Source organism: Passer domesticus, chromosome 3 (assembly GCF_036417665.1).
Source record: "Passer domesticus isolate bPasDom1 chromosome 3, bPasDom1.hap1, whole genome shotgun sequence".
Taxonomy (NCBI): domain Eukaryota; kingdom Metazoa; phylum Chordata; class Aves; order Passeriformes; family Passeridae; genus Passer; species Passer domesticus.
Window position 1 is genome coordinate 57,087,300 of NC_087476.1, and position 27,176 is coordinate 57,114,475.

Below are 27,176 nucleotides of genomic sequence, written 5' to 3' on the forward strand. Positions count from 1 at the left end.
GTCAGCAGCATCTGCTGTTAGAAGCCATGAACATTATCCAGCTGGGGTGTCTTCCCAAAGTTCCCTCTGGCTCTGTGGATCAGGGCTATGTAAGTCTTACTTTTGTTACTTTCTCTGTTAGTGTTTGAAAAGAAAGTAAAAATACCTTCCTTATTTCCCAGCTGCTCATGACCCTATGTCTTGGCATTACTCCTTGGAGCAATTACTTGAACTCTTTTACTTCATGCTCATGCCAGTCTTGTGGATGTGCAATACCTTAGAGATGCCTTTTGAAATTTTCCCTTCCTTTGAAGACATTTAAAGATAATGAAATCTTTCCTTTGGTTTTTTTTTTTTCCTCTTAGCAAGTAAGTGATATCAGTGATATCGGAGCAGTGTCTGCTTTCTGACATTTCCTGATTCTGAAATTTAGAGAATTTATGTTTAAGGGAATTTATTTAAAAAATTGTGCTGTTGTTCTGACATTGTTTGCAATTACTTTTGGTTGGGTTTTTTTCCTGAACTTACAGTAAACCCAATTTCAAGGGTCAACTTCTATTTAAAAAGCCTCCTACTGTTGTTTATATTTTAACCACTGTGCTAACCAATGTACCCTGACTCTGAAATAAGATCTGATAAACTTCCACCTATGGGTGATCCTCACAATGATCAAATAAATGAGAACAAACACCACAAGATTAGAACTGGAGAGAGATTTAGATACTGTGTGCATCAATGAGGAGAAGAAGGAAAGAAGGAAAGGCACAAAAGGATAAATCAACAGTTTACAAGGATCCTGTCAGACATAATGCCTTGACAAGTCACGTCCTTGTCACAAGACAACAGTGAGGAGTGCCAGTGTGGCAGATGAAAGACACCTCTGTTTTGTCATTTTCTTGTGGAAAACTTACAGAATGGCTGTTTTTGTACCAGGAACAATTGGTAACGATATTCTCAAGTCCAGTTTTCCAAGATCAGATCCATTTAGATAGAGATTAATGAGATTTCTTCAGATCTGCATTGCCATCTTTGAATGAAATGGCAATATTAGTGTTCTTTGCTTTCTTCAGAGCATTCACACCAATGTAGGTGCATTTTAATCAGATTTGAGACAATGAGATTGAGAGAAGAACCAGAGCGAAGCCTTAAACTGGCAAAAACAACGAGGAAGGAGTATAGATTTTGAACGAGTTTATATAGATCTTTAATATGAAGAAAGCTTGCAAAAGAGTTTTCTGACCCGATGCATGCAAATTTTCCCAAACTATCCTAGACATGTGTTAACAAACCTTTGGCTACCACAATAGGCTTCTGTGGATTTGGAAACCAGTAGGAAAAGCTGATCTGATTAAACTGTCTAACACATAGTGTTTATTGGTGAGTTTTACAAACTCACTTAAGACTCACAGCCTTTCAAACCTCTCCATGCAGCAGAAACAGCTGCATTCCCAACCCACTTATGCTGGGGTTTTTTGTTAGACTTTTACCACCTGATGTGCACAGTAACCCAATGACTACCTCAGTGGAAATGGGAGAGACAGAATAATGGGGAAGGTGCCAAAGATGCTAGAGAGGGCAGGGCTGAGCAAAAAACCAATTTTGCATTGGAGTAAGGAGAAGACACACTATGTGATAATATGTGATGGGAAGGAGGCACAGGGATTGGTGAGGAGATGAGTTTGTAGCCAGGGAGTCAGGGGGTATGGAGCAGGAGAGATGAAAAGTAAGATCTAGAGCTAGAATTGAAAATGAGGTTGATTGTTAAAAATGTGGAGCTAAATCAGGCTCAAATAGCTCTCAAAAACCTGCTTGCTAGTAAAGCCTACGTGGTGTTCTGCTCCTTTGTTTTACTATTCTTTCCCAATGAGTAACTGGTCCTAAAACCTGATAAGCCTGATCCCACATGTAATTGCATTATATCCCACCCATTCTTCCTGTCACCATTCAAATGTTTCCCTGAGCTGAGTCCAGCTCCCATCAGCTCCTCTCCTTGGCCCATCTGCTTTGTTTCCCTGGACTAACATCAGTGGTATCCCAAGCCTCTAGAGATATGCCGTGCTTTGCTGTTGTTCACAAGTTGCATTAAAACAGATTCAAGCACAGAAAACAGCCAAATAGCATGGTATTATACTATCTGACAGGAGAAAAACAGCATAGGACAAGCAGGATCAGCTTTAAATATTTCAGATAAACAGTAAAATATAAGCTAATCTGGTTCTCATGCTAGAATGCCTCTCTCACATATTTACTCCTGCACTCCTAGTTTTATCACAAACCCTCAATATACTGTAACTTCTACTTAAAGCAGCAGGATGATGTAGAAGTGGACAGCCTCATTAGTTTTTAGAAGCAACTCATGATTCTATAAACTTTTGGCCTCCAGTTGCAGAAGACTGAATTTCACGATCCAGCAGTGTTCATTCAAGTCTGTTTTCCCCATCCATTATTCATCCTACTCCTGCCTCTGGTGAGTCACTAGCACATTTGATTCAGTAATTTGTTTAAAAGAAACACCAGAGAGTTAACATACAAAAGAAGACATGAAATGGTGCTGCAGTGCAACTTTTCCAAGGTAAAGGCTGCTTGGGAAATACAGAGTGAGCTGATGTTGAAATCAGGATAACACACTGATGAACAAAGTCTGACACCCTCGCTGGATGAGTTTGTGCATGCAGTGTGAGATTAAATGTCTGGCAAGGAAGAACACTGAATTGCTATCTATGATTCTTAAACCTAATATTTAATCTTGAGAGTATCCTCTTAAATCTAAAGTCTAAATGAAATTAAGTCCTACTCCCAAATAGAAGGAAAAAAAAGAAAACTCTAAGTCAAGGAGACAGCAGAAAAGTAATTCTTTTACAGAAGTTAATATCTGAATCTTATAATCATGCTTACCATTAGATTAAATAGAAGTTGCTCCTTATATATCAATACAGGTATACATGGCTGAATTTCCTATTGGGACTCTAATATCAAAAGAAAATCAGATCCTGCCTGGACACCTGATTTTCCATGCTTTCCAGCAATATCATTCCTGCCTTTTCTCTAGTAGAGAAAGACCTAACCATTTGAGAACAAAACATATCCTGCAAAACAAGAAAGTGCCTTTGCATTTAATAGCATCCAGTAGGAATGATTGAATCTGATTTGGTAATCCATCCAATTCAAGGTTGTTTGAACAGCCACACCAGGCAAGGGGGGAGCAGCATGGGAGAATGATTAACTTAATCCTCCTGCCTTATTTGTTTGATGCTGCCTCACTCCAGTGCAAGTCAATAAAACTTTGAGCACCGACACACACAACTTCCAGCACCCTCCAAGCTGGCCCAAAATGGGGATTAGCAAAGCTGCCTTTCTCCTTCTGTTCTTTCTCAGCTCAGGTAAGAGTCCTTTGCCTTCTGCTTGCCTAGGTAAGGCTGGGGTCAGACACTTGCAAGCTCCATGTGATGAAGGTAGGTTCCCAAATCCCTGTGTCACAACTCCCCTGGATGATGATGGATTTGGGGCTTGCTGGGCAGCAAGAGCTGCTGCTGAGCAGAGTGAGAGCTGTCATTGCTGCAGGGTTGTGTTCCTTGGAGACACCAGAAAAGGAGCTGCCTTGGTGTCTGCATGGGCAGCTAATGACTCCCAGCAAATGTTTCCCATGGCCAGAGACAGGGGCACCCTTGGGAAGCAGCCTGTCAAAGGCTTGTGCAAAGGCATGGCTCTCTCTGGTTTCAGCAGCCTTTCAGCTTAGGTTTGGGTATTTTTTTTATTATTTCCAGCCACTGTGATCCTTATTCTGATTGCTCTAAAGTTTGTTAATGCTTGTGCAAAACAGAATGATACAGGAGAGGAGAGCTTGTTCTATACACTGCAGTTTCAGTCTTTTTCATAACTACATTCTTAGCAGTGAATTTTTCATTCCATGTGATAGGGAGACCAAATCTGATCACTGTTAGGTTCTGCAATATTTTTGGTACAAAAAGATATTTTTTGTGGGAGTTGATACAAAAATTTTGGAACACAAAAGAACTGAATTGGGTTCTTTAGATATATTTCTATGGGTTTCATACATATGAATGTTCTCTGTCCTGAAAACCTTAAATTCCAGTGAACTGTGAGATTCAGACCACACAGCTTCTTGCGGGCATCTGTACAACCACACTATATGTTATGATTGTAGTAAAAAATAGAGTTATGTGTGCTAATGCATATATAAAGGTATATTAAAATAAACAAACATTTTACATGTGCAGTTTTAAAACATAAGAAAAAGTAACAGTTAGGAAAATATATTAATAGATTTTAGCTGGAAATATTAGAGACGTGCCCCAACATAAAAAAAAAATCTGTTATTTAATGCTAAGAATTTTTATCTTAGTTTAAATTCTAGTTTCTAAACTAGATTTCTAGTTTGTTTTTGTAAAAGAACAGCCTCTGTAAAATCAAATGCCTTCCTCAGTTAAATAGGAATTTTATGTGAGGGAGAAAAAGATACTATTAGGGCTTTTATCTGAAATATGTTGCTTTTGTTTGCAAATTATTTATAAAATGGTATTAAATATTTGCATTTCTGAATAAGATAGTGATACATCTTTCTGAGACTGTAAAACATCATAGATATAGGGAAAATTATAAGATGAAAATTTACTGGTTTTTTATTGATTGCACATTTTCATTTTTATTTTCCTACAAGTAATGCCCTTCCATGTAAATATAACAGAAAAGGGGGAAAATATGTTTATTATGCAAATCAATTATGACCCTGTCAATATTTCTAAAATAAAATGTTGTATTAATAATGACAATATTTTTGCAAAATGTCAAAACAGAACAGAATTAAGTTTGCATGGAAGCTGTACCATAATAGGAATTCTTTACTTGTTTTTCTTTTCCTTGTGGAGAGCATTGCAGCATCCCTATGATATTGTCTTAACCTAGTTCAATGTTTTGTCTCAAAACTCATTTCTTGTCAATGTTTTTGTTTTGAAATAACTAGTAGAATTGTCATTGGACTCTTCTCACTTATTCTTTTGTTTTCCAGCAGCTATCCTTTTCTTCCATGTATACTCTTAAAGTAACTGCCAACCCTTCAGGACGAGCTCTTCCCAGGGGTTTTTAAATGGAAAAAAAATTCTGCAGTAACTTCTATGCTTTTGCAGTTGTGTGAGAGGAAGCATAATTTGGCTTTTATCCCTATTTTACCAGCTTCAATGCAAAATGATCTTTAAGAAAATACCCAGTTGCAGGCTAAGCTATGTCTCAGGTGAAGGAGTTTAACAGGAGGACACTTATGGGCCTGCTTCACAGTAAAGAGTGTTACTTGGGAAAGGGAGGAGCTGTTGCCTTTCCCAGCTGGAAAGGCATCACTAAACAACCCAGTGGAGCCCCCTCTCACGGACCATGGGTCTGAGTGGGACAAGGAGGCTTTTTGTCCCTCCTGCTGGCATTGGGCCATGGCTGAGGCACACAGGGGTCAGAGAAAATGAAGAAGTTCCTCTCTGCAACATGGCTGTTATTCCTGAGATTGCAGTCATGGTCTGGTTCATCCCATGTCTGCCTTTTATTCAGCAATTGTGTAAGGCCAGGCACAAAAGCACAGAGCAGGAATGAGATGTCCTGCAGTGACCAGGGGCCAGGGTGTCTGTTTGGGGTTGAAACCCTACAGAACAGGTAATCCCTGCTCAGGGCCAAATGTTTGTCAGAAGAGTCATATGCTCCACTGATAAAGAAACTGTAAAAATCATAGAACTCATGCAACTCCATGACCCTGCAGCTGGAAGTCATGTAAGTCACTGTGCTATGCACTAATTCTGAGACTGCAGAGCTGTAACAGGAAAATACTAAATTCCAAAGTCCTTTACAAGGAGGACCGTTCTGGAACACTTTTTGAGTTCATCATTAAACATAGATGTACTTTTTAGTATCCTGTATATTTGACATGCAACTGTAGCCCAGAGGTTGTTAGGTGAACTTATTTACCTGTTTAGTGTCTTGTCTTAATTCATTGCAATGGAGGGCAACAGCTGCTACCTTTATTATTAAGTAAGTTCAGCACAGGGTTATTATGAAAATTACAAACTGAATATCTGACAACCCCAGTGACTGAGGGTGGTTTGTTTCTTTTTAGAGTAGGAACCTTTGAAAGGAGGTGACTGGTAAGTCTGAAGTCATTCCATGTGGATAGATGGACAGCAATGGACAATCCACATCTTTCTTGAGCCCCATTTCTCTGCTTTGTCCAAAGTTTGCACGGCCAATATTTTCTTTCTGAAACACCTCACTTTTTTTGCTCCTTGGGTCATCCACTCCGCTCCCATTACTTTATACCATAGGTTTGTGTTATCACTGTTCAAGCTTTTTTCTGTCCTGCCTTACACTGGGTTTTCAGTGATGCTGCCTTTTGCCATACCAGGAAGGCATTTTAGATTTATCCATATTTTGTCACCATTATTTTGTCACCAACTATTCCATTAATTAAATGATGATGTCACATGACTAGATTACAAAGAATTTAACATGAGAGTTTGAAATAAATCAAAACATCATTCCCATTTTCACTCCTTTCTCTTTTTTTCCTTTTAGTTCAAGGAAGCATTCTAGACCGCTATGTGAAAACAGAGGGAGCTTGGTTGCTCAACCCAATGAAGCAAGTTTATAGAGCAAACAGTGATGAAGAATGTGCAGAGAAATGTGAAAATGAAGAAAAGTTTGCCTGCAGGTAATTTCCACTGGTTCCCACATATATCTTTCATTGCAGGTGATGGAACAATATGCCTGTTTTATCCGCAGTCTGAACTTTTAAGGGTTTCCTTATGACTATGTGGGGGTTTGAGGTTTGCTGGAAAAACAAAAAAATGTGCACAAACAGAATGCCTGGGACATGTAGATGAAGACAAAAAAAATAGAGAAATTAAGAAAGTTATGTTGAATTTTTATTGAAAAACATTATGATATCTTGATGCACAGCTTGACATGCTGCAAACCAACTTGACATAGTTTTATCAAGACTCTTGCACTCCTTCTGCAACAAGGAGTCATTAATTTATTGGAAATTTAGGTCAGCAATAATATCATTGCTTATTTTCATTGCATTGCCTATCATGCAGATAAATCCATTATTCAGAATTTTACTAGAATTTGGACCTAGGTAACTTCTATTTACTTTGAGAAGGAGATGGCCACCTAAACCTTAATGATTCTAAACCCTTCTTTCAGCCAAATCCTCCTGCTGCACTTGCATTAACCAGGCTCAAGGGGCTAGAAAAGTGTTGATGAACCTGTGTTGTTGGTCTTTGCTCAGGTTTCTGCCCCACTGGAGCCCATTGCTCTGAGCCTCAGGCTTCTGGATCTCCTGTGCCAAAGCCTTGCAGCCCGTTGAGCTCCAGCAGTACAGCAGGAAACTGGGGCAGTGAGGAGAGGTGTCCATTGCTGCAGTGGGAAGCAGTCTGCACAGAGGGGGCAGAGGGGTTGTCCCTTCCAGTGTACCACTTCTGCAGCACTTCTGCAGTGTACCACTTTCTGAACTCGGCAGAGTGCTTGCCTGCAGTGCTGTTTCAAGCACTTGGTTCTACTTAATGCTTTTATTCTAGGCAGGGATACAATGCTGCTGACTTCATAAATGTGTTTGGTAAATTTGTGTTTTAACTTAAATGAGACAATGAGACTTTTTAAAAAAAGGTGTAACCCTGAAGGATGACAGAGGTCTGCTGACTGTATGAAATACCACCAATTCCCCTTGATCCAGCTTCACTCTGAAAACCACAAAGAGGGCAGAGCTGCAGTAGCACATGGTTCAGGAGAGTAGGGAGGAAAGCAGAGAGGGCAAGTCTGTATATTCAGATTTATTTACAGTTTTCAGGGAATGAATGTTCCCTTTTGAGGCATATTCAGACACAGTATCATTCCCCAGCTTCTGCCCTGGGGTCTAAGCCTGCCGTCACTTGGCACTGGAATCATCAGGTTAATGCCTCCTTAATTAATTATGTGAGATCTATTACAATCAAGCAAGAACAGGTGCTGTCTGGCAGGAAGGATTTGAGGGAAGAAAGATAAATGTTAGAGCTTAAGACCAGGCCAGCACTGCAGCATCCTCACATTAATGCTTCAGACCAATCTGTTCAGCTCAATACTCTAGACTTATTATCCCACCTTAGAGGTGGATTGGGCCGTGCTCCTTAGTTACTTTCCTACTTAGAAATTTAACATTACTGAGAGCTTAATTGGCTTAATTGGGCATAACAACTTTCTTGTTACCCTGAAGGCCATGCTGCTATTGCTCTTTTCTTTTTGGTCCTGAAAAGCAAGCTGTGGGAACTATTTAGCCTGTCAAAAGGTTTCCTTAGATGCTGTTCTAGAGGCTACACCGTCTGCTTCAGTTTTGCAGTTTACAGCCTAGGCAGCCTTGCTGAAAAGACAAAAGGCTATGACTTACAAAGTGTTTACTCTCAGTAGAGTTACTACAAAATAATTTAAGATCCTGGACTGTGTTTGACTCCTTGAATGAAAATGAATATTTTCAAAATAAGGTGCCTTGTGTATATATCCCCTTCAACATGGTCTCTTGAACCTCTGGCAAGTTATAAATCCCTTGTTATAATTTCTCCTTGCAGCTCCCTTTCAGCCTAGGTTTGTTATGAACACTTAGAAGTGAAAATCACCACTGAAAATGTGAGCTGCAATACTCAGTGATTTGAAAACATTTTGCAGTCTTAAATATCACTGAACTGTAGTGTTTGATAAAATGGTAACTGAATACTCAAAAATGTTTTCAGGAAAATAAGCATATATTCAGTACTGTTTCTTACATTGCTCTCTCCTCTTAAATTTGACAGGGCCTTCTTGTTTACCAGTAAAGACCAACAGTGTTTAACATTGACAGAGAACACCAAAACAGCAATGGTATTCAGAAGAGCAAATGCAGTTCTTTACGAAAAAAGAAGTATGTTTATATCTTTTTTGTATTATTGGACTGTGGTTCAGATAAAAATTATCTATTTTTATAGTATTTGTATATTGTTGTATGATGTTTGTACTCTTCAGTTAATTAATTTGGTGGCATTTTTATCCCATTCTTATTTTTATGATGTAATTAATTGATGTGGTGAATTTTTGTGTTCTGTTTTTTACATGTTTTGTGATTATTTTTGTCATACATGAGGATTATTTGATAGAAATGCTCTCTAATTCTTTCTGAAAATAAGAAGTGTGTCTCTGAGGAATGGCAGGTATCCAATTTTTTATCCCGTTTCAAAAATTATCACCTTATGCCAGATGCAAGGAAACAATTGGGTTTTAAGACTATTTTTGACTTACATTATCAAGCATGGAGCTCTTGCTGTATACAGGGAAGAAGGAATGTGGTTTATTTTTAATGTAACATAAATTTCATTGTGCTGTTCCCTGACTTTAGTAATACATAAGGAAGAAAAGATCTCCTTAGGGATCATTCAGATATAAGTTAATGTGGTAAACTCTGAATAGAATTACTTCTGTTCTGTGTTAAATGACTTCATTAACATTGTGTTCAACCATTTGCTGATTTGTAATTTGAAAAAATACTAGGACATTTGAAAATATTCAGAAATTGGAAACTATATTATCTCAAAACTTTGGTCTCCTTCAACAAAGAAAGGTGCATCAAAATCTAAAATGAGCCAGTTTCTCAGCTGCTGAAAATCATGGAGTGGTTTTGATGGGCCAGTTTCTAAGCAAAAGGCAAGAATCTCAGTAACTTGACAGTAAATACCCATGAGCTCCAGAGAAATTAACCTTTACTTCTCTGTTGACCTTGGTGGTTCATTCTTCCCTGTGGGCTAAGACAATGCTGTTTGTATAGCAGCTGCAAGGAGATGTTAGATAGTAGTTCAACAGCTTTAGCTGGATTGCAGCTGAACATCCAAAAGAGATTTTGTTCAGGCACTGTGGATAAGTGCCTGATAAGGAAGATAAGGAGGTAATTTTTCACAGAAAGGTGTGTAAGTACTGGGCCACGTTGCCCAGAGAGGCTGTGGAGCCTTCAGCCTTGCAGATATTGGCTGGACACAGCTCTGGGCAGTCTCACTCACCTTAGAACCTGAATGTGCTATTTCTGGGGCTATGGACCAAAGACAACTGAGGGTCCTTTTCAACCTAATATTTTCTGAAGCCTTTGTCCAGCTGCATTTTTTCTGTAGGTAATTTAATGTTTAGAACACTAGTTTTTTCATTATACACAGAAGCAGGTGGGAATTTCTATAAATCACAATTAAGTAATGCAAAGAAATCTTCTGCAGTGCTTATTTAGAAGGAAAACTGAGTGGATCAAATAACAAGTAACAAAGCTAAAAGACTGAATGAGCAAGTTATATGTAAATAATCATATTGGTTTTTCTTATTGTGATCAGGAGCTAGATTCTGATTTTGGTTTATTTTTGAGACATCCCTTGGATTTACGGAAGTTAGAACCTGGTACTGCAATACTCACTGGGGATTTGTTACTATATGTTTTGGGGCCATAGACATGTGTTTTAGTTTCTTGAAATAACAGAAACACACCACTAAAAGTGTGAAAAACTGTTTGACAAAACCAAAATTTCCAAAAATTGCACCTCTGTCTGCAGATAGCAAGATTGGTATCATAAACATCAAAAACACAACCTACTGTGTATGTGTTAGATGGTGTCTGTGTTACTCATCTTTGTATTTGCAGTAATTTTTTCAGTCTAAGCAATTACTTGGTGAGACCTGGTTGCTATTTGTCATTGCGTTCAACAAAAAGGATGACAATTACTATAAAACTGACAGTTTCAGAAGTTATTTTTTTCTACAGTATGTGCTATAAAAGAGAAAGTTAATCTTCTCTGATTTACAATAAAAAGTAGCAAGAATTAAAGCTGCATTTGGGAATTGTTACCTACATATCTGTTTGGAAATAGTTAACCCAAGGGACGTGGGTTGAGTTTGGGGATCAAAGTTAGTAATTTGTCATCAGAAAGGAAAAGCCCTAAAGGTTATATAAACGGTCAAAAGTTTACACAAACAAGAAGAGTCAGCACTTGACTGATTCAATGTTCAGTGATTGAGGGGTTTAATGTTATTTTATTGCAAAATTGTTTGAGAGATCCAAATGGCTTCCAGCTAAAGTTTCTAGAGTAAACTTGCCTCTATATATACATTGAAATAAAAGCATTCCTAAGGGTGCATATATAAATTCAGGTCTAAAATATCAGCCCTCAGAAAAGCTGAACCATATTTTGGAATCAAATATTACTTCTTTTCACTGTGGGCAAGACAGGTCTGTGTAAAATGGCATTGTTTCTCAAGAGTGCTGTTAATCTTCTGCTTGTATGTCAGCTTTGTTACAACTTTGATGCTGAGAAAAACTGTTGCAAAACTTGGTCTCTACTGAGTATTCAGTTTAGACACTACTTAAAAGACACTGAGACAAACCACATCACAACCTAAAATACAGATTGCTTCCCCAGGGAAATGGCAAATGAGTTTCCTACTTAGATTTCTGGGCCAGAGGACACGTTGCCTAACAGTGACTGTCCCTAAACTGCAGCTGTCTTGTCTTCAGCTGAATTTGGGTGACTGTCTTTAAAGATTTGATTTTAATTACTGTGCATACCTATAATAATCTCATAGGAGGTAAGAAAAAGAGAAAGTGTTTTTATTTTTATAGTATCTATTGCATTGTTTAAAGCATATTTTATTATTTATTCTCAAAATAACTGGGTTGTGTTGCACTTATTTCTCTGGAATTCTGGTGTAGAACTTCTTTTGCTTTAACATGAATTTTTCAGTCCCAATGAAGTCAACTTAGACATCAGCTATCTAGCAGATTTTTACAATGTACAATGTCTAGTTTTGAGAACATAACCAAGTGAAAATATGATCACACATATTTAAGTGTGCTGGCATGAAAATGGATTTTGTGTATGTTAAAATCCAGTGGATAGGCCATGATACTGATTAAGCACATATCATTTCAGTTTATCTTCTAGAATGCAAGGAGGGAAAAGGAGTGGATTACAGAGGAACAGAAGCCAAAACTCAGAAGGGTGTGAAATGCCAAAAGTGGGCTGATAATGCCCCACATAAACCAAAGTAAGGTCTTTTCGTATCTGTTTATATGTTTTTCTGAAATTTTGTAAAGCCATACATATGTGCTAATTTGTCTTGTAAGAAATTTGTTTCATGTTAGAAAATCTCCTTATAAAATATTTTTCTATACCTATCTATAATAAGACAAACCTCTCGTCTGAGTTGTTACTCAGAGACCTCTAAGTGGTGCTACCTGATCAACAGAGACACTGTCAGCCTTGGCAGTCACATTTAAATTTTATGGGTTTCACGTGAGCAAAATACTAGACAGGGAAACATCTGGTTCTGCTGAAATCAGAATTTTTTCAGTAATCTCACCAGAGCAATAACTTCTTCTCTTGGCCAAAGGTATAACGTGGCAGATGAGATAGAGGTGCATAATTTTATCAGTGAATCCACAATTAACAAGGCAGTATTTCTTGTATTTAATAAAAAACACCTGACTGGTGTTTAGAAGCTATAGCTTCTATTTAGAAGCTATAGCATTCATGTTACAGAGGACTCTCACATTTCAGCAAATACAGTTTCATTGCATCTCCCAGGGAACATATCCCAGAGGAAGCTGTTCACTACATGCCACATGGCACCCTGCCTGAGCAATAACTGCTGGAAACCAATAGTGAAAGAAAATGCACTGTATTAAAGGCATAACTGGCCATGGAGGCACAGTAATTCCTGAAGTTTATCATTGTAGCACTTCTAATGCTTCAGCAATGGCACACAGTAACTGTTAGGGGCCGTCTGAAGACCAACATCTACAAAACTGTCCTCAGATAAAGATTTTGTTTTTAGAGCCCTCAGCTGACTAATTGGGACACTCCTTATTCTGTATTCCCATTTAATTCTGTTCCAGTTACACACCTGAAAAATATCCCAAAGCAGGACTGGAGGAAAACTACTGCAGAAATCCTGATGCGGATGAAAAGGGACCCTGGTGTTACACAACAGATCCTGATACCAGATTTGACTACTGTAGCATCCCTGAGTGTGAAGGTCAGGACACATATACCAGCTTCTTTCCAATTTTTACAAGATGTGTTCCAGAATGTGAGGTTATTCAGACACTTTTATTTTCAATTGAACATTTGTTTCAAACTTGAATTTAGTTCAACACGAAACTTTCCAAAACATTTTCAACATCAACAAGGAAGATACCAAAAGACCCTGAAAACAGCAATACAGTGTCTTTCCCCCCACCCCCCCAGATAAAAAAGGCATATGGGTGTATTAATATATCACAAAATTGGAATTGAACTAAATGACGTTTGCTAGTGCAAAACTCAATAAAATGTGACAGCAGCAAAGAACAGATTTTAAATTATATCTTAATACATTCAATTTATCTATTTTAAAGCCTGTAGTCTGTAATATTGTTTTGGGGTTTCTTTTAATGGCATACTACAAATGTAATCAACTAGTTAAAGTCATCTTACCAAGGAAAATAGGCTTTTACTTTGCCAAAAAAATGACTGTACTTCAGCCTCATGCTGTGATCAGGCTCTTGTGCTTCATGTGAGACAAGTGGGAATGTTTCTGGACCAGTTCATCAGGAGCTTTCTGTCTCTCTTCTCCTTATTCTGCCTTGTTCCTACAGTAGAGTGCATGCACTGCAGTGGAGAAAACTACCATGGAGTAGTTGCAACAACAACGTCTGGGCTTGAGTGCCAGCGCTGGGACTCCCAGGAACCTCACTCCCATGGATACCTCCCAGAAAAGTGAGTCAGGTTCTGTGATGGTACCACCAGTGGTGGGCTGAAGACCACCCTGTACCAGACAGGATAATTGTTACAGCTATTAGCATATTTTAAAATCTTATTTTTCTGTTCAGTTTTCCAGAGAAGGATCTGAAGAATAATTATTGTCGTAATCCTGATGGAGAACCTCGGCCCTGGTGTTTCACTACCAGTCCAACTAAACGCTGGGAATATTGTGACATTCCTCGTTGCAGTGAGTCTGGCTTCTAGGTTTCTTCCAGTCAGAGTGGTGTGAGAATCTAGGACAAACAGAAGAGGTCCCAAAGATAAAGAAAAGTATAAAAGACAGCTGAATTTTATCTCAAAGAAAAAAATCAATCACTTTAAAATGAACTTCTGATGGCTTTATTGAGGCTAGACATTTCATAGGCATATCATAGTCATTTCTAATGGTTTTGTCTGGAGCACATCTCCCTTCCTTGATGTGTCTTCCTATAACCAAGAATTTCTGGTGTTTATTCTGATGTTCCTCTTTTGATACCAAGAAATTTCACTCTTCCTGAAAATACTTTGGCTTTTGTTTTGCTCTTCCAAATGAATTCTCCACCTTTTCAGTTTTCTTTTCCCCTAAAGGTCTGTCCTTGCCATTATACTTTTCCTTAGGACTTCTCACTAGACCTCAACCTTGCTGTCTCTCACCAGTATGTCTATTTTACACGTGCACCTGTCTGTATCACTGATGGACTAGACACTTTCACCCCAGTTTTCTTCACAGTATTACCACTTGCTCACTTTCCAGATCTGTTCTGATGAGGCTGCTAGCATTTTCATATCCTGACTTTTATATCCTGGATTGTATCCTGGCTGCTGTAAAGGGGCAGATGCAAATGATCTTCTGGCAGCCTGATTGCTTGTGAAAACTCATAATGGGAGAAAGAAAAGTTAAGAAAGATATCTTTAGATCTTTTGTCTGGCTTTCAGACTTTTCAAATATTTTGATATTTAGAACTTACCTGCAAAGAAATCAAATAAAAAGCCCACCTAATTATAAAGACCAGAGTGGTTTGTTGGTTTAGTTTTTTACTATATCTAGAAGGCTGTGATTAATTTCAGTTCCTTTTTCTGTAACAGCAACACCCCCACCACCTCCTGCACCAGGACGGCAGTGTCTCTCAGGAAGAGGAGAAGACTATCGAGGCACAATATCTGTTACTGAGTCAGGAAATACCTGTCAGCACTGGAGCTCTCAGTCTCCCCACAGACACGCTCGCACTCCTGAAAACTATCCCTGCCAGTAAGTGAAACCCCTCTGTTATTGAGTGTCCATGAGAAATACCAAGTCTCAAAGTTACTCCAGTTTTGTTCATCTGTATTGCAAAGTTCTTCAGTTACACCAGCATTCATCACCTGCTGGATCCCATATTTTCAATTTTTCCATACATTTCTTTTTATTGACTTCTTTGTTCTTGAATGCAGGTGTCTTCTCTTCTGACTTTCACGCTCTTCTTGGCTGACTTTTTCCCTCATTTAATCCTTTTACTGTATGGCTGCTCAGATGAAACCATGTGGAGTAAGAAGGGTACAGTTATGATATTTGCTTGGGGCTAGATTCTTTCACCCTAGATTCTCTCTGCTGTGCTACTCTTGACTTACAGTCTCTTCATTCATCCATCAGTCATGCAGGTATCTGGTTTAGCACATCCAAAACACCAGCGAATTGCAATTATTCATGTAACAAATGGCATCAGTGAATACAACATTAAACTAGGTAGCAAGAGAGTCTCCATTTGTTCATAACTTTTAATAGATTTCCAAAAGAGACTTTTATCAGTCAAGTTTTCTGTTCTAGGGGCCTAGATGAAAACTACTGCAGAAATCCTGATGGTGAGAAGAGGCCATGGTGTTACACCACCAACACAAGTGCCCGGTGGGAATATTGCAACATCCCCTCCTGTGATAGTACCAAGCCAGAGGCCCCTGGTAAGAACAGGAGACAAGTGGAAGAGAAGGTTCATCATGGTTTATTTTGAAAAATCTCATGTGACTCTGCTCAGTTGCATTGCTGCTGTCACTGTTGGCATTGCCATGTCTAGTTGAACTGCTGGGTCTGATGTGGAGCCCAGGCTGGTGTTTTCAGTCTGGTGGCTAAGTGCAGAAGGTTTTAAGTCAGCTGCTGTCTCAGATCAGGAAATTTTGCGTGAAAGAAGTCTTTTCATTTTGCCCAGTGGTATATATTTTTAAATGCTCCATGGAAAAGTTAGTTAACTTTACATGCCAGTTCCTTAAAAACTGAATCTGTAGCAAAAACCTAAGATAGCTTAGGAGCATTGAACCAAGACTCCATAGAAAATAATGAGAAGAAAACTCTCTTTACACAAGGTAGTCTTGTTCCACACATAGGTGTATGGCAAAGACACAGACAGCCCCCATCCTGAACAAATTTTGATCCATATGTTAACTATTTGGCTTGTTATCTGAAATAAATCCCCATGTGGGACCATAAAATTAAGTGCAAGTGCTTTTAATCTAGCATATAATGAAATTTTTGCAAGCCCTTTTGAAATCTTCCTTTTGATCTACTGTCTGAGAAGGATTCTGTTACAGAGAGCATGCTGTGGTGGTCAGTGAAATACTCTGGCTTCTTGTTTTCTGTTGTCTTTCTATGCTCAAGTATAAATGTCAAAGTATTAAGATGCAAGAGATTGGTTTCTGTTATTCACTACAGCTGTTGATGTGCCTGAGCAGGCTGAAGTCACTGAGGAGTGCTATCAGGGCAATGGGGTGACTTACCGTGGCACAGCTTCTTTCACTCGCTCGGGAAAGAAGTGCCAAGCCTGGAGCTCCATGTCGCCTCACCGGCACAACAAAACAGCACAGAACTTCCCAAACGCGTACGTGCATCTCCCATTTCCAGGTTTCACTGGGCAGTGGTATTCATGAGCTTGTTTTGATTTGCATCATCATTGCACAACAATGATTATAAAGCTGGGAAGGGAGTGTACTAGATAAAAATAATACTTTCCTTTTCTTCTTCTTTTATCATGGAAGTGTTTTTTATTAACTTCATCTTGAAAGAAACCACAGGTGTCACTATTATACTTTAGACTAATTAACTGTGTGTTTCTACATTGCTTCTAAGGCAATTAATAGTTGTAATAAATTTTCCCTTATGCTGAAATGAGCTGTTTCTATGCATTAATTTATTCATGAGTTCGTCTTTGCTTCCTTGTCTGCAAGTCATTAAAACTTGGAAGAAGGAATAGATTTTTTCTTTTTCCTAATATTTATCACTTATTCTTTCCAAAATGCAAAAAAACTATTCCTTTTGAAAAACTATTGCCATATTTGAAAAAAATAAAATCAATTATATCTTTGCTATACATGTATGCATTTACTTATATGGATTTTTAAATTATATTTTACTTTAAGTGCTAATGAGTGAATAAGTATTTGGCATATTTAAATATTTAATGCATGTGTCCTGATTTCTTTCTTCTGTAAAAACAATTTCAACTGGCCATGACAGAATGTACATGATAAATGGCATACGCTAACTCCGAAGCAGATCTGCTGTCTAAAATGTTCTTTTGAGCTCTCCCCAGGGCAGTGGCATGGATAGGAATATAATATTTTTGCATCTGTAGGGGCCTGAGCCAAAATTACTGCAGAAACCCGGATGCCGACAGCCGTCCATGGTGCTACACCACCGACCCCAGCGTGAGGTGGGAGTATTGTGACCTGAAGAAGTGTGATGACCAGGGACCACAGACTGTACCTAAGCCTCCTCAGACAACACCAGAAACAAACCCTGGTGAGAATACTTACAGCTTCCCCCGAAGTGCTCATAACCAGGAAGCTGGTTTTTATGGAAACACCTTAATGAATTTAATGAGGATGAAATACAGAATTTAATACAGTATTGTATCCACGCTCTTAATTTTCTGAACATTTCTGTAGAATTTTATAGCAGAGTTTTTTAGATTATATTTTAGGCTAATATCACATATTTTACCTGCTACTTCTGGCAATATTGGAAACAAGAGGAAGCAGGTGGTTACTAGTCTCCTCACTACTGTGGGAAGGCAACTAGCAATGACAGAAAACGGAGCAGTGATGGCATTTTTGTGGCACCTGCTCCAAAAAGTCTTTTCCTGTGCCATGCTTTCACATTTCTAAGGTTCCACTTATCATCAGAGGACAGCTGGCTTTTTTTGATTCAGTTCAGATGCAACTCTGTTATGCAGTAGATGGTTAGAGTACTGCAGCTTTCTTTTTAAATTTTTTTTTTTGCTATTACATGTTTCACTGGTTAGAAGGTTGATCATTTGGGCTGAATATGTGTTACTGCTTTTACCTACTGTAAAATGTGGCACTGGACAGATATAAGTGTCTGCAAGGAAAATACTTTATGAGTGCATGGTCTTTGTAGTCCTGATTTCAGGAGTCTTGAAGGATTAACTGAATGTAAGCTTCTTTTATTTATGACTAAAGATGCAAGGAAATTAAAATGTCATTGTTAGTCATCCTTGACTCTACGTAGCCCTTCTTGCCTCATCTGCACAATATGTAGGATGTGTAAATTGTAGTAGTATTTCCCCAAATTTATCTCTGCTTCACCATCATCAAGTATGGACGTGGCCCAACAGCTCACAGCTGACAACCATTTCCTTTCCTTCATTTTTCACAGAGTGCATTGTTGAAAATGGTATAGACTACCGTGGCACAGTGGCAAAAACTGCAAGGGGCAGGACTTGTCAAGAGTGGAGTTCTCAGAAACCTCACAGCCATGACTATTTCACTCCCACAACTCATCCAAGAGCAGGCCTGGAAAAAAATGTAAACAACTGTTCATTTAACACTTGTTGTCATTGAGCTTTGCCTGTCTTTTTCAGGGTCCCTCACCAAGCATTTGGTGACAGGTGTTTGTTACTTTCTTTTCCTCAGTTCAATCCAAAAACCTGATCATGATAATTCTTGCTGACATGACCAGTGTGGTCATTGTGGGACACAGAGATGCCCAGAAGCTCTCCTGAATGCTTCTGCAGCACATCCAAGGGGCTCCAGATGGGCACTAGCTTCTCCTCGCTACTGAGCACCAACCAGAGTTGGTTTGTGGGCAGTGTCTCTGTCTCCTCTGACAGAAAGAACACCTGGGCTCATAGGTTTCAGCAGTACCAGGGACAGGTGACGTGGTGATGAATCCAGTGTTTGGTGCAAGTTCCTTGAGATACGTAGCTGATGGATTGTAGCCCCCCCATGCCCCAGTAATTCCCCTTCAGCCCTCCAGCTTCTGCCACAACCCTTTATTCAGGGCTATATGTGTACCTGACCACCATGGAAGGCAATCTCCCTTTCTAACCTTCATCTCCCTAGTCCTAAAAAATGTACTCAGCACCAGTCCTTTAGACTTGTAACATCCCATTTACAGTGTTTGCCTGATTTGTGACAAGCTTTGTATGTGATATAAAGAGCTTGTTTGATGTTGACAGCTTGAACTATTTTTTTACCAGGTAGATAACTTTAGAACTTACTTTAGTCAATTCTTTCATGGCATCACATACTCTGTATTGAATTCCAGATGGGGGAAACTTCCTCTAAAAAGCTGCCTGTCATAAATTCTTGGTTCTTGCATTTGTCACGTACTCTTGGTAGTAAATATTGTCTTCTTTTCTCTAAGACATGGGATATGTTTCAGGATAGGGAAGGGAGCTAAAAAAGATACCTGGTAGCATGCAGTTGTGTGAGGTGTCTGTGCTGAGTAGGGTTCAGTCAGCATGCCCAGGGAAAACCTAGAGAGTGATTCAGGTAACCAGCACCTGCATGAGGGGGAACACTGCAGCCCTGCCAGGCATCACCAGGTTGAGCAAGAGCAGCTTACACAACACTCACTTGTCCCTGAGTCATGCAGACAGATGTGGAAAGACCTCAGGACTGATCCTACTGCTCCTATTAACTGCAGGGAAAGCAGGAGTAGATATTTTCTGTGCCTTAGAAAGCTTAATCCAAAGTAAAGATCTTCTAATTGTTGAGATCTCAGAGACCCAGGGTTGCCCTAGTGAAGTTTAATGTCTGAAGACAGTTGAAGTGTGATTTTTATTATCCTTTTCCAAACTCATAGAGCAAATGGAAAAATGAAATAAATTTTGACAAAAGGAATTGGAAATAATTGAAAGAATGGAAAATATCTTTTATTGCCAAACTTCATTTTATTTTGAAACTTTAATTAGTTGGCCCTTTTATTCCCTGGTTAATAGCTGGTGCCTTTGTTCTTTATCACAGTATTGCAGGAATCCTGATGGAGATGTGAATGGACCTTGGTGCTATACAACAGACCCGAGAAAAGCCTGGGAGTACTGTGACATTCCCAAGTGCCGTAATTATTCCTTTAATAACTAGTGTCTCCCTTTCCCTTAAACTCTAGTGTCTCTCTTTCCTGTACCTTTTTATAACAGTTGGAGAATACTTGGTGTTTAGTCTGAAAGATTGATCTAAGTGCAATAGATACAGATTAGAAATTAAGGCTCTTGGGAAGTGATGTTCTCAGGGTCTCTGTCTGAAGACTGAGGATTGGTCTTCCTTGAAAGCCCCAAATGCACCACAAGCTATGGAGGCCACTGAAGCTCATGGGGTTTTGCCATGTGTTTCAAAATGGGCAGTTTCAGCAGAAATTTTCCCTGCCCCAGCCCAATCTCTTGTCATAACTCTGTGAGTAGCCTTGCTGAACAAGGCACACTCTTACACCAGCAAAATCTTTGCGCTCCCTGCTCATGTGGCTCTGCTTCTGTTCTGGATGACAACCAGATTGTCCCTCCTCTGATATTGTACCCTATCTGGTGTCTGCAAAATGCATCTGACCCTAAATATTTAACAAAATGCCCTTTGTCTTTGTTAGTAGTAATCAAGCTCTGAATGAGGTGGTGCAACAAAGCATACAATGATAAAGTTTGATAACATTTTGGTTTCCAGTTCTTTCATGTCTATCAACAACAAAAGCTATGCTAGGGAGGGAGGTAGCTCTCAAAAGAAGGGTGACTTTCTTGCTGCTTTATCCCCTCAGTGGTGAGCAGAAGAAAATGTGCTCAGATCAAAACCCAAAAATGGAGCAAAGAAGAAAAAGAAAATTGTTGTTGTAAACACACTGCACCTGTGAAAGTAGTACTGCAGTGAACATGTTGGGCTGGGACTCTTAAAGAAAAAAAGTCACATTTTCACATCACTATTGTATTGTATTTTGGTGATCCATTTCTTCTTTAAGTTATTACTGGGTTTTTTTTGTTGAGAAGGTAATCTAAAGAACAGAGGAAACATGGCTTTTTCCTTTAATTTCATTAGTTAGCTCTTTTTGCTGACAAAATTCTACATTCTGTGTTGATAAGATTCTGTTCATCAAGGCCAAATAAGATCTACTTTTTTAATAACTCAGAGACATCTGAAGTGCCAAATAATCCTGAAATAAGAGTTGACAAAATTTTGTTCCTCAGAGACAGCATTAGAATTTCACGTGCTGTACCACCAAGATTAGTTTAAAACAAGTGCCACTGCAGCTTCTGCATTGCTGACGTCCATATGAGACATTTAAGAATGTTGGAAGAATTTATTTCTTTTTTCACTCTCTTTTCTTCTCCTTCCCCTTCTGTTTTTGTTTTGGGTTTGTTTGGTTGGTTTTTTTTTCTATCTGACTGTAGAACTACTCGAGTATAATTTGCTGGCCACTGAGAACTGTATGTAAAAAAAATTTACTAGGCATTTTTAGGTGTTCCAGATGAGGGTAACCTAACAAAATATATGTGATGTATGGTGTAGAATTACTTGAAGAGAATCAGAAGCTGAAGTAACAAATGTAACAGGTTCACCTTCTAGTTCACTGAGTTCATAGTGAATATATAGCAAATCTCTTAAGTTCCTTACAGTGATGTTTATTCCTTATTCTGAAGCTCCTCCTCAGTATGAATGTGGGAAATCCAAGTTCAGACCAAAACTGTGTGCTCAAAGGATTGTCGCAGGGTGTGTTTCACATCCACACTCCTGGCCCTGGCAGATCAGCCTCCGTACCAGGTATGGTTATTCCCCATTACATTGGACTCCACATGCAAGGAAACCTTGCCTCTCATTCAATGTTACAGTAAGTGGTTCAGGCATTCTAAACTTGATTTTAAATTTAAAAATAGCTCAAGGCTATTGTGTGTGCTGTTCTTAAAGAAGGTCATTCAGACAACCAAGAACACTCTATTTTGTGACAAATCAATTGTTAATTTCAAAACCACTTTCAGTAGAAGGCAGAATGACTTTAAATCTGTCACTATAGTCTACAATAGAATCAGTTTCCAATGAATAAAAGCAACAGTATGGCTAGTACACCTCTTCATCAGTCCTTCCATGTAAATATTTGATCATACTGGCAAAATTATTAATAAAACTGGAATTAATAAAAATTGAATCAGGGCGATTTGCAGAGCTTTATGACTGTGATAAGAACTAGAAAAAGTCAAAATGTCACTGCACAAAGGGTTTTCCAGTAATAGAAACACTGACTAAGAATGAAGATCTAGGTGTTTTCATACAAGCCTCCTAAAAATGTCCACAGACTCTTACTGTCACTGAAAAAAGCATTATTCTAGGAAAACAAAACATTTCTTAATGAAATTGCGGAGTAATGTCTTTAGTTTGTAAAGGCACACATATTAGAAATATTACCTGATAAATTAAAGTAGGATTAACTTCCCCATCTTAAGCCACTGCCCTTTTCTTGACATTTTGCTCTATTACAGTTATGGATTGCATTTCTGTGGGGGAACTCTGATAGATCCTCAATGGGTTCTTACTGCTGCCCACTGCTTAGAAAAGTAAGTATCTGTTATAGTCTCCACCAGCAACTGCTTAAATGAAATAGAAAACAACAGGAGAAACAAGAGACCCAATAACTAATCCAAGCTGGTTGCAAACACCTTGCAAGCAGTTGAGAATTGAGCCAAGTCTATTTGTCATTCATTAAAGCGGAATTTTGACTGTAAAGCAGAGTGACAGTGATAATTCCTGCCAATTTGATTTCATGTGCCATTTTAAGGGATTAAGTTAACTCCAAAGCTGGCTGTCTGGCTTTGATAGAGCAAGGTGCTCAGTGACGTTGTCAGTGGTCTCTGTTCTGGTTGTGTGTTCATCAGCTCATCATTTGCAATCCTTTCCAATAGGTCCTCACGACCAGCTGCATATAAAGTATACCTCGGATTACACAAAGAAGCAGCAACAGAGCCATCAGTACAAATTCGTGATGTAGAGAAGTTGATCAAGGAGCCACGCAGAGCAGATATTGCTCTGCTCAAACTGAGCAGGTACCTTCTTACCTGAAGCACTCCTTTGTTCTGATGGGACAAGATGACTAAAAAGTGGTTGCTGGTGTTGTAAAAATGAGTGTTTCTGCATACTCTGTGTTCAATTAGTAATTTGAGACCCCCTCTTTCTTCCCTTTCTGCAGAGGCTCCAGGGTTTCAGAAAGGGAAAGGCTGCCTTTGGGAGGGGAGGAGGGCTAGGGACAGTTAGCCAGGCTGGAAATGCACTGGGTGTCAGCTGCTGCAAGGTGAGGCAGTGGCAGCAGAATAGGGGGAGGTAATGCCAAGAGGAGCCTCCAGTCTGTGTTTCTACATGCTTGTACCTTGATAAGGTAATGATCACTGAAACCTGCAACATTACATTAGCATGATGCCACTCCATGCTCTTTCCATGCTGTGGTGGGGAGATTTCCTCTTCCAGCAGGGCTGGCCTGTGGACAGGCAAAGGGTTTGATGTAATGCCCAGTATGGCCCTTCTTGCATCCGTTTTCATTCATGGGAAATGCCCTCTGTGGAACTGTGCAACCCAAAGGAATTTGTCCATGCAGCTGCAAGCAGATGTGAATGTGTGGTGCTTGGGCTTTCAGTGCTGTGGCTGCAGTGCATGTCTGAAACAGATGCAGGATCTGCTTAAAAATGTGGTCTTCCAAATGAGCTTTTGCTACACCCAAAGGCAAGTCAGATGGACTTAGGTTCTGCTGTGTGCTAAGTGTCCTGACAGAAAGTGATTTCAAATCAGACTGGATGCAGAAAGAGCAAGCTAACACCTGGGTGTTAAATACCACTAAATTATACCTTTTGTAATCGTTCTGTGATTAGGTTCTGTTTGCTATGCATTAGCCTAAGTCAAAACATTCTCCTGGATTATTGCTGGGTTTTTTTATGTCATTATCCATTTCAGACTTTTCTCTTGTGTGGATTTAGAGCCTAAAAAGCAATTTTGCATGTCAGAAAAAAACCTCAACTGAAACTAAGGATTTAAATAATAAAAGGCTAAATATTTATAAAAAATCTTTTTAGAAACCTGAATTAGAAACTACTATTAAGTATAATTGTGCTAATGATTTTTCCCATTTGTTCATTTCAGACCAGCTGTCATTAATAATCATGTAATCCCAGTTTGTTTACCAAAAGAAAACTATGTGTTAGGAGGAAGAGAGGAGTGCTATGTGACAGGCTGGGGAGACACAAAAGGTGAGACAGCATTAACACATTTAAAAGCTCCATGTTTGCAGACTGGTATATGCTTGTATCCAAAGTGTGCCTTCTCTTGTGGTGCACACAAGCTATTGATGAAAAACTTGTTTCATCAAAATTCATCAGGTGCTGCCAAACTTCCCACTGTCTCTCTCTGACGCTGTTTCTCCTAAATCATTCAATGCCATGTAAACTGAAACCCTCTAAATAGATGCTACAAGAGGAGAAGCAGCGCTAAGGAGTCACTTCTCTCTCAGTCTATATGCTTTTCCCCAAACTGGGCTTTTGCCCAATTGGATGAAAAGTTTTTTCCAGATTTAAGTTATTTCTTAATCACATAAATGTGACTTTTCTCATTCTCTTGAGTGATTCTTCCTCCCAGCCAGGCTGGTTCACATCTCACACAAATAAAACCCTCATTTTCAAAACCTCTCACTCTGTCTTGGTTCAGAAGTGCATTGGTACCTTCTCTGCCTCCTTGCCCATCATGCCATTTTCTACTGTTTCTTCCTACCTAATTTCTGCCACACAAAATTCAGATATAGACAAATAAATGGCTTGGGAATGACTCCCAAGTATCTGTGGGTACTGGATCCACATGGATGTACTGTGAGAACAGGAAGTTCAATGGTGGGTGGCAGAAGGTGATAAGTATACCATAATACTGATAATGCTTACTGATTTTGGTATATCTTCATATTGGGCCTGGGAAGTGTATACACAGTGCACACTATGCTGATTTTACTGCTTATCCATATCCTGATATTTGTGTGTTGTGAATATGATAATTACCTTTGTCATTCATTCTTTTTTTCATTTCATTTTTATTTGCAAAGGTACTTCTGGTCGGGGCTACTTAAAGGAAACTGGCTTTCCTGTAATCGAGAATAAAATATGCAACCGCCCTGAATTTTTGAATGGTAGAGTTAAAAAGCACGAACTCTGTGCTGGGAATATTCATGGTGGCACAGATACTTGCCAGGTAAGAAAGTCTGTCAGCATGAGAGTCAGTTGTAAGCACATTCAGATCAAATAGGGCATTGCTTTTTGGGCTTTAGAGGCCCAGAATTATCCTCTGGATGTTACCACACCATGTTTATCTGAGCTGAAAAATGCCCATATATTCTCTTTCCTTGCTCCCTTGTCTGCTGCTGGGAAGTGGGGCAATTTTTCAGATGAGCCTGAACTCCAGAGCACATGGTAACACACAGCTGCACAAGTCAGGTGTGTGGAAGCCAACTTAGAATGACAAAAGCTCTGATCTTCTTTCCCCAGGCCCCCCTGCTAGCCTCAACCAGATTACCTCCAATGTCCAAGCTAGCTCAGTTAACAGCATTTCAGTCAGCAGTGGAGGAAGGATGCAGTGGAGCCTGCCATGCAGGCTAAGCAAGGGCCAAAGGAACTATGAACTTCCAAGTATCAGTGCCATTGGATCATCTAGTAACAACAGAAACCCATGAAGACCTGAGAAAAGAGACTGAGGGAGGGAGCACAGTTTAAGTTAACAAGGGTGATCAGATTATTTTTCAATAAATCCCCTTACTTCAGAAATAAATGTAATGCCTAGGTGACATGAAGAGGTCTTCTGTTATAAAAGTGTTCAACAACATGCATAGAAAACTCGTACCTTGCTAGAATTCCAATGTTTCCTTATAATTCTTGTGTCCTTTGCATGTTGGAAGTACTTCTATTTCTGTGCCTCCTGTGGGGAGACCACATGGGTCTGTCCAAGAAGGAATAATCCTGTTCTTTTGCTGTTTAGGGGGACAGTGGAGGACCTCTAGTCTGTCTGGACCAAGATAAATTTGTCCAACATGGAGTCACCTCTTGGGGCCTTGGCTGTGCCCAGCCCATGAAACCTGGTGTTTATGTTCGAGTCTCCAACTATATTACTTGGATTAAGAGTGTGATGGAAAACAACTGATCCTGGGTATGGACTGCCCTCTCCTGGACAGCAGCATGCACGGCAGAAATACAAGATTCCAAGTGCAATATTAAAGCTACAATCATTCATAAAAAAAAGTAAAATAAATATGATCATCCATTTTAAATTGCTATAAATTAGTAGTCATTGCCAAGAAGCCCATCTGACAGTCTGTTACCCTCTTTCTATATGTTCTATAGTTTGTTTGCTATGTCTGACAATAGACTTACCCACCTCTGAAATGCATGTTGAAAATTCCAACCTTAAGTGTAACTGGACACCTGCATTTTAATTTTTTTTTTTAGCTCTGCCATGATATTTTCTTTTAAGGTCATCATTTTCAAGATGTTCTACTTCTAACATATGAAGAAATGTGATACTTTTTTTTTCTATGAGTTGTCTGTACCTATTATCAATTTGATGTTACAAACCAAAGAAAAATCTCATAGTACATATCTTATATGCCTGTGAAGTTTTATTAGATATATCTGATAGCATTAAATACATGGGATGGGGAAAAAAAAAGGAAGGAAACACATTTGGTTTGTGTTTTCATATTTTTTATCATTGTGGAAATACATGTGTCGCAAAAGTATAAATGTTGTATCAAAGATATAAAACAGTAAATAAAAAACCAGCCTCACCCTGAACTTAGTCCAAAGAAAACAAAATAGCTATCAATAGGTACCACAAATAGTGACAATGCATCTACATATTATAAAATTGTGTTGTCTATAGTATCAATTTATGTGGTTATAGGGAGTGTAAGCTTATACATTTCAAAATTATTTCCAGGGGAAGCTTGACTGATACTTGCCAAAGTGAAACAATTGCTGGCTATGAACTCCTGCTCGCATCCTGCCTCTCTGGAGGCATCTGGAGCCCCCCAGCTCTGCACAGGCTCCTTCTGGCATCCCCAGGATGTGCTGAGGCTGTTCCAAGTAACACAGCTTCTTCCTGGGGTGGAATTTGTCCTGTCCATTTTCC

At 39.1% G+C, this 27,176-nt stretch overlaps 1 protein-coding gene across 3 annotated transcripts; it reads left to right on the forward strand.

Moving 5' to 3' along the window:
* LOC135296652 (plasminogen-like) lies at window positions 1-26,821 on the forward strand. 3 transcript variants are annotated; one of them, XM_064413262.1, is made up of 19 exons: window positions 1-89; window positions 6,547-6,682; window positions 8,796-8,902; window positions 11,937-12,051; window positions 12,902-13,041; window positions 13,643-13,763; window positions 13,877-13,995; window positions 14,874-15,036; window positions 15,592-15,722; window positions 16,468-16,633; window positions 17,387-17,553; window positions 18,430-18,578; window positions 20,022-20,115; window positions 21,677-21,797; window positions 22,511-22,585; window positions 22,931-23,071; window positions 24,156-24,262; window positions 25,102-25,247; window positions 26,028-26,821. In XM_064413262.1, exons 2-19 carry the CDS (start codon window positions 6,606-6,608, stop codon window positions 26,187-26,189), a joined length of 2,301 nt encoding a protein of 766 aa, XP_064269332.1. In that variant the 5' UTR covers window positions 1-89; window positions 6,547-6,605; the 3' UTR covers window positions 26,190-26,821. The 3 variants fall into 3 exon arrangements, with proteins under 3 accessions (XP_064269332.1, XP_064269331.1, XP_064269330.1); XM_064413261.1 differs by lacking the exon at window positions 1-89 and adding an exon at window positions 3,210-3,359 and having other exon boundaries at window positions 13,646-13,763; window positions 26,028-26,820; XM_064413260.1 differs by lacking the exon at window positions 1-89 and adding an exon at window positions 3,210-3,359 and having other exon boundaries at window positions 26,028-26,819.
* The last annotated feature ends 355 nt before the right edge of the window (window positions 26,822-27,176 follow it).

What these genes read in the sequence shown, in the direction of transcription:
- LOC135296652 (XM_064413260.1), top strand. Translation starts at nt 3,311, where the DNA reads ATGGGGATTAGCAAAGCTGCCTTTCTCCTTCTGTTCTTTCTCAGCTCA. An exon ending in AGTTCTTTACGAAAAAAGAA is followed by an intron (nt 8,903 to 11,936) that starts GTATGTTTATAT and finishes ATATCATTTCAG; the next exon opens with TTTATCTTCTAGAATGCAAG. An exon ending in AATGCCCCACATAAACCAAA is followed by an intron (nt 12,052 to 12,901) that starts GTAAGGTCTTTT and finishes ATTCTGTTCCAG; the next exon opens with TTACACACCTGAAAAATATC.